This window comes from Salmo salar, chromosome 15 (genome assembly GCF_965601325.2).
Source record: "Salmo salar chromosome 15, fSalSal1, whole genome shotgun sequence".
Taxonomy (NCBI): domain Eukaryota; kingdom Metazoa; phylum Chordata; class Actinopteri; order Salmoniformes; family Salmonidae; genus Salmo; species Salmo salar.
This window is the reverse complement of record NC_138305.1, coordinates 32,780,268-32,787,580: the sequence shown is the minus strand read 5'-3', so window position 1 is coordinate 32,787,580 and position 7,313 is coordinate 32,780,268. Positions and strand designations below refer to the sequence as shown.

Sequence of the window (7,313 nt, the reverse complement as noted above, 5' to 3'; positions counted from 1 at the left end):
TATTAATGCCCATGATTTTGGAATGAGATGTTCGACAAGCAGGTGTCCACATACTTTAACATCACCCCAAAAAGTCTGAAATTGATTATGTCGCTAAAACATGCTAATTACATAAATACATGTAGCCTAATTATTATTTTCAGCAAAGTTATGTCTACTGAGGGAGAGGAGCTTCTTAACATCTTGACAGAATCCTTTGTTTCTGGAATCCAGTTAACGTGCTCATTGCACCATACCATTGTTCTTATGGACGGGAGAACACCACAATGGTTACTATGTAAATGTGCCCAAACCTACAGTGGTTTGGGCTCATTTCCCACATTTATGTTCTACTGGGACAGCAGCTCATCCATCCAGAGAAGAAGAGACATGACAGGAAACCAGTGAGAAGAAGCCAGATAAACGTATAAGGAGTCAAGAACACCAATGTATTGCCTAGGAGTTGAACGGGTATAGTTTTTTTTTTTTTTACAGGATTTTACGACCCGTGTTATGACTTTTATTCTGATGTAACCCCAAAGTTGATTTGTTTGAGATTGTTTGATTTACTGTACCGCTAAGTGTAACCACTAATTTAAAGGGAATACGTATTTCGCAACTAATTCATGTACATTCCTAGTCCATCAATGAATTAAAACGCATGAAGCAAAGGCTCCAATCGATGTCAAAATAAAGAGACATAATTCATCAGCTTTCGCAGGTCTGACTTTATTTGATTAGTACGTCCATACGGCCTAACCCAGGGAGCTAGCATGCCAACATATATTTCTAAGACAATGTCTCAATGACTTTCTAATCAAATGACTTGTACATCAGTGCTTATAGCATGAGAGGTTTTGGAGAGAGGTCATTTCTGTCTCTTTATCTACAGTAACTGTGGTCTCAAAGTAATGATCCACTACCCATGATTGATGACTTGTCTTATGTGTTTTTGTTCATGCAGAGGTTGAAACATCAATCGAACCCGGAATCTGAAGTCACTCTTTTCTTTTTTATCAAATCAATTACATTTTTCTTTGCATATGCAAACCTTTACTGAACTTCTGAGCGGATAAATCTGTACGATATAATGCAAATTCCTTCACATACGCATGCAACGTTGCAATATCTGGCCTAATAGATGAATTACATTCAAACCTTTATAAGGGGGATCCAAGTCAGTCATCTGTGCCCTCTCATTTCAGTGATATATTTATCAGAATAGAAAAAATCCCATGGCCACAGTGTTGTGAAAGTCCAGAGTCAGCCATGAAAGGAAGACATATTAAGAGTTAACGATGGAGAGCTTGACCCTGAGAACCATAAAGGGCTCCTTTGAGGTGTATTGAGCTTTCTAAAGCCTCAAGCTTTATTTTGCTGCTCCATTGTCCAGAGTGTCTGTGTCACACACCTCCTCTATGTCCTGTAGGCTGGAGGCGTCCGTATCATCACCGCCGCTACTCTCACTGTTCTTGAAGGCGAGGCCGCCCATGAAGGGGTACACGCCCAGACTCTGGGCGTAGAGGTCTCTGATGTTATGGTAAGGGAGCTCCAGGTCGTGTCTCTCGGACGCCTTTTGACTCAGACACAGGCCCTCCTCAATGGCTTTGTTCCTCTGGTAGTACTTGGAAAACTTGTTAAAGATTATGGTGATAGGCAAGGCAACCACCAGCAAGCCGCAGAGGATGCACAGGGTGGCCACCAACTTCCCCAGCAACGTCACCGGGCAGGTGTCACCATAGCCCACGGTGGTCATGGTGATGGTGGCCCACCACCAGCCCATGGGTATGGTGCCCAGCTCAGTGTCCTCCTCCTCTTTCTCTGCTGAGTAGATGAGCACGGAGAAGATGGAGATGCCCACAGATAGGAAGAGGAGCAGCAGGCCCACCTCGTGGTAGCTATGGCGGACAGTAGCACCGAGCGCACGCAGACCCACCGAATGGCGGGCCAATTTTAGGATCCTGAAGACGCGCATCAGCCGGAGGACCTGCACCACCTTGCCCACGTTCTCCAGGTTCTCGTTCTCCTCGCTGTTCTCATCATCCACCGTCTCAAAGGCCAGCGTGATGTAGAAGGGCAGGATGGAGGCCACGTCGATGATGTTCAGGGTGTTGCTGAGGAACTTCCTTGGGGAGGGGGCTACGATCAATCGGATGATGAACTCGGCCGAGAAGCAGACGATGCAGACCACCTCCAGGATGGCCAGTACGGGGTCCTCGATGTGCCTCTCGTTCTCGTCCAAGATCTGAAACTCGGGCATGCTATGGACGCACATGGCCACGATGGAGGTGAGCACCACGCTCAGCGAGGCCACAGCGATGATCTTGGACGAGAGCGAATGACCGGGGTCCTCTAGCCTAATCCACACGTAGCTCCGCACCTCGGCGCACCACGCCCCCTTGAACTTCTCCAGGTCCTTGTCGATGGCTGAGAGCTCTTCGAAGGACGAGTCCAAGCTGGGCGGCTGCACGTCGTCGCTTTGGACGTCCCAGTCGCGGTCCTCGATGTACTCCTTGCGCTCCTGGAACCAGTTGCTGCAGCAATCCCCTAAGTGGAGCTCCTGGATGCCCCAGTACTCAATCTCCTGGCTGAAGGAGAAGACGCATACCTCTTCCATGATGTGGATGCGGCCTGTGCGGTAGAAGTTGATCACGCTGATGAAGATGTGGGGATTGCGGTCAAAGTAGTACTCGCGCTCGGTGGCACTGTAGTCGTCGCATAGCTCCAGGATGGCGTCCTCGCTCCGGCAGTGCAGCAGGCGGCCCAGGCGTGTGTGGGGGAAGCGGAGCAGCGTCTCCTCTGCCACCTCGTGCCGGACACCTCCCACGTTGAGGTATACCTGGTCTTCCTCATTTCCGCATCGGTGGAGGACTTGCCCATATCCCATGTTGTTGATGATGAGCCATAGGCCACATGGGCAAGGAGGGGGAAGTGCTGGTGGGAAATGTAGTTTGGGATGATCAGCCTCCGGTGGCTAGCAATGAGGTTAAGGCTCAAGGGTCCATCTATGAGGAGGAGAAACATTCCAATTATCAATAGTCATTCTACCACCCATTTTAAGTTTAAGGAATAGGGTTGTTCCATGTGATATCAATGACTTTCTGACTGCACCCCTTTTGATTTGAACAAAACCTTCCATACATGTTTTCCCATGGTAGAAGTGGTCAGAAAGTGACTTTTAGGGCCTGAATGCCATAACCTTTAGGAGATAAAGGTGCTCATATTTCACTCATTTTTCACACTGCACCCTACCATTAGACATCCATGTCTTCATCACTGAAAATGATAAACGGATGAGTTTGATATAATTTGAAAGGGTTGTCAAACAATTAGATTATGTCTTGAATAAAAAAAAAAACATTTTTATAATAATGTCTTTAACCTTTAACATGAATTATCAAAAAGCGTCATCAGAGGTGTTTGTACCCACCATCGGTTGAGACACAGCTTGTTCTTGAATAGGTGTCATGTTTTGGCTGTACTACAGTGTCAATAAAATGTACATTTCTACTTTAAAATGGTACCACAAAGATGGTTGGAGGTCCACACATCAGATAATGTTGACTTGAGTGGGAATATCCATGGTCTTCAATGAAACTGTCAATTTTGAAACATTCCCATTCAAGTTGACATTCGACAGTGGGTGGATATATTTCTGGTAGTAATTGGAAGTTGAAATTTCAATTCAATTTCAATGGTGTACCATCTAAATTGCATTGGTCTGAAGGGATAAGTCCATTCTATGAATTCTGTTTCTATGATTGAAATGACACCCACCATGTATTCAAGAGTATGCTGTCTCAGCCATGAAATGCACAACACAAACACCTCAGATTATGTAAAATAGGGTCTAAGATATAGTACATGACCAAAAGTATGTTGACACCTGCTCATCGAACATCTCACTCCAAAATCATGGGCATTAATATGGAGTTGGTTCCCCCTTTGCTGCTATAACAGCCTGCACTCTTCTGGGAAGGCTTTTCACTAGATGTTGGAATATTGTTGTGGGGACTTGCTTCCATTCAGCCACAAGAGCATTAGTGAGGTTGGGCACTGATCTTGGGCGATTAGGCCTTGTTTGGAGTCGACGTTCAAATTCATCCCAAAGGTGTTCCATGGAGTTGAGGTCTGGGCTTTGTGTAGGCCAGTCAAGATCTTCCACAACGATCTCGACAAACCATTTATGTGTGGACCTTGCTTTGTGCACAGGGGCATTATCATGCTGAAACAGGAAAGGGCCTTCCCCAAACTGTTGCCACAATGTTGGAAGCACAGAATCGTCTAGAATGTCATGTATGCTGTAGCGATAGGAAGGGGCCTAGCCCGAACAATGACAAACAGCCCCAGACCATTATTCCTCCTCCACCAAACTTTACAGTTGGCACTAGAGGGTCTCAGAGGGTTGAGGGGAAGTTCTCGGGAACTGTTCGGGGATCTTGGATGGTTGGTGGCCTGGCTGTTGGGAGCTTGGGCCGGTGGCCAATAGGTTGCTGGTCCGGCTCCCCGATTTGACTTGGTGGGAGATCTGTTTGACGTGCCCCTGGTTGGGGCACTTGACCCTGGTTGCTCTGGATGGGAGTGTCTGCTAGATGACTGAATGTAATGTAAATGTTGAGCGGTTTCTCTCCAGGTAGATTGTATGTTTTAATATTCAATCAAATGAAATAAAAAATATTTCCGTTCACTGGAACTAAAAGCGCCTAGCCCGAACCATGAAAAACAGCCCCAGACCATTATTCCTCCTCCACCAAACTTTACAGTTGTCAATATGCATTGGGGTAGGTAGCGTTCTCCTGGCATCCGCCAAAACCCAGATTTGTCCGTTGGACTGCCAGATGGTGAAGCGTGATTCAGAGAACGCGTTTCCACTGCTCCAGAGTCCAATGGCGGTGAGCTTTACACCACTCCAGCCAATGCTTGGCATTGCAAATGGTGATCTTAGGCTTGTGTGTGGCTGCTCGGCCATGGAAACCAGTTTCATTAAGCTCCTGACAAACAGTTCTTGTGTTGACGTTGCTTCCAGAGGCAGTTTGGAACTCGGTAGTGAGTGTTGCAACCGAGACAATTTTTACGCGCTACGTGCTTCAGCATTTGGTGGTCCCGTTCTGTGAGCTTGTGTGGCCTACCACTTCGCGGCTGAGCTGTTGTTGCTCCTAGACGTTTCCACTTCACAATAATAGCACTTACAGTTGACCGTGGCAGCACTAGCAGGGCAGAAATCTGACGAACTGATTTGTTGGACAGGTGGCATCCTATGACAGTGCCACTTTGAAAGTCACTGAGCTCTTCAGTAAGGCCATTCTACTGCTAATGTTTCCAAATGGAGATTGCATGGCTGTGTGTTCGATTGTATACACCTGTCAGCAACGGGTGTGACTGAAATATTTAAATCAACTATTTTGAAGGGGTGTCCAAATGCTTTTGTATATATAGCGTATGTGAAAATTAGAAAAATCTGAGTTTACACCTTTTTTTTGCATAATTCTTTATTACAAAACTTTTTCAGTAAATTATAAAATAGTTTGATAACCCTGTTGGTAAGCTTTCAAATTATATCAAACTAAACCGTTTATAATTTTCAGTAATAAAAACATGGATGTCTCATGGTAGTGTGGGGTATGCAAGAACTTTGAGCACCTCATCTTGTTTTGGTATTCAAGTCCAAAAAGTAACTTTATGACCACTTCTCCCATGGGCAAACATGTTTGGAAGGATTTGTTCAAATCAAAAAGGGTACAGTCAGAAAGTGACTGAATTCATATAGAATGAGTCAATTGGTGTATAAACGTATCTGTCCTCTTGAATCAGCCTGGTGTCATAGACTAGACATAGCAAATGTAAATCCAGGACACTGAAATAGTATGATATGTTACGTTTGGTATGGTTACATAAGACAGAAGGTTACTTAAGATAAAAATGAAAGTAAAGTGGTTGGTCAGGGTGGATGGGTAGACATATAACAGGAACATCTAGTAACCCAAAGGTTGCAAGTTTGAATCTCATCACAGACAACTTTAGCTGTTAATTAGGTAATTAGCAACTTTTAAACTATTTACTACATTTTAACTACTTAACATGTTAGCTAACCCCTTTCCCTAACCTTAACTATTTTAGCTAACCCATCCCCTAGCCTTAATCCCTTTAACCTAACTCCTAAACTTAACCCTAACCACTAACCCTTACCCCTGCCTAGCTAACGTTAGCCACCTAGCTAGAATTCGTAACATATTATACGTTTTTGAAACTTCGTAACATATTGTATGTTTTGCTAATTCATAACATATAATATTATTTGTAATTTTTAACATATACGAAATGAGTGATGGACAGCTACAAATGAATACATACCATACCATTCGCGACGTAACATATCATACTAAATTGTGTGTTTCGGATTGATGTACTGAATAATACGCAATGCTGAGACCAGGTTGCTTGAATAGCATTCCTAGGACACATTTGACTGCTCTTAAAACCAATAATATATTACACCATGAAAAGTTTCTTCCCTGTGCCCACCAATGTTTAAATCAACATGCAATGGCTGGCTTAAATGGGAAGAATATAAGAATAGGGTGGGTGTGTGGTGTGTTGATAGTACTGAATCACCGTTTAATGCTTATCACTTCCTCAAGCAGGCAAAAGTACTAGATTATCACCAAGGGAATCGAATTACAGGCCCTCAGCACCAGAGAAATAGGATTTGACAACAGGATGAAATGGGACTTTACATCGAGCAATTATTTAAAAAATGTATCTTAATTTTTGCGGACAGCAAACTATTTCGACAAGTGTTATTATGGACCCCTTCATCCGACACGGGACAGCTAAAGAACGAGACTACCTTTAAAATGTTATTTTGGTTAGTCTTGAATGGCGACTGTAACTTTTATGTCAAATTAAACCTGATAGGCTACAATTGTTTTAGTTAGGCAAAATGTAAAAGAGAAAAACAAGTATAGCCTATATACAGTCTCAAATACCAATTAGACTGAAGTCAATTTCCGTTTCTCACAACAATGTAGGCAATCAATTATATTATATTCTATATTAGGCAAGCATGTTTAAACAAATCGACATGATGGGCTCCTCGATAAGTTCAACATGATAATAATACATAAAGCATACCTGTTCCTGTGCCCTTTCTTTCCATTAAAATAACTTTCCGGGTACTGATTATCCGATTATTCTCATCCCCAAATAAATAGTAGTCCCATGCTTCATAAGGAATTATCCCTAAACCGAAACGTTGTTGGTGCTCGGAGCCCGCCCGCAATAATGATCGGACCGGGACTGTAGCAGGCTGAATCACTCAGTCGGCTACTCCGACA

General features: G+C 43.8%; 1 protein-coding gene across 1 annotated transcript; it reads right to left on the bottom strand.

Annotated features, from left to right (window-relative positions):
* Window positions 1-699: 699 nt before the first annotated feature.
* On the bottom strand, window positions 700-7,312 carry LOC106571186 (delayed-rectifier potassium channel regulatory subunit KCNS3). The gene is made up of 2 exons (XM_014143961.3): window positions 7,111-7,312; window positions 700-2,984 (listed from the first exon to the last, which is right to left on the bottom strand). Exon 2 carries the CDS (start codon window positions 2,864-2,866, stop codon window positions 1,349-1,351), a length of 1,518 nt encoding a protein of 505 aa, XP_013999436.2. The 5' UTR covers window positions 2,867-2,984; window positions 7,111-7,312; the 3' UTR covers window positions 700-1,348.
* Window position 7,313: the final 1 nt, after the last annotated feature.

Excerpts from the sequence above, each read along its gene's own strand:
- LOC106571186 (XM_014143961.3), bottom strand. The coding sequence starts at position 2,866 with ATGGGATATGGGCAAGTCCTCCACCGATGCGGAAATGAGGAAGACCAG.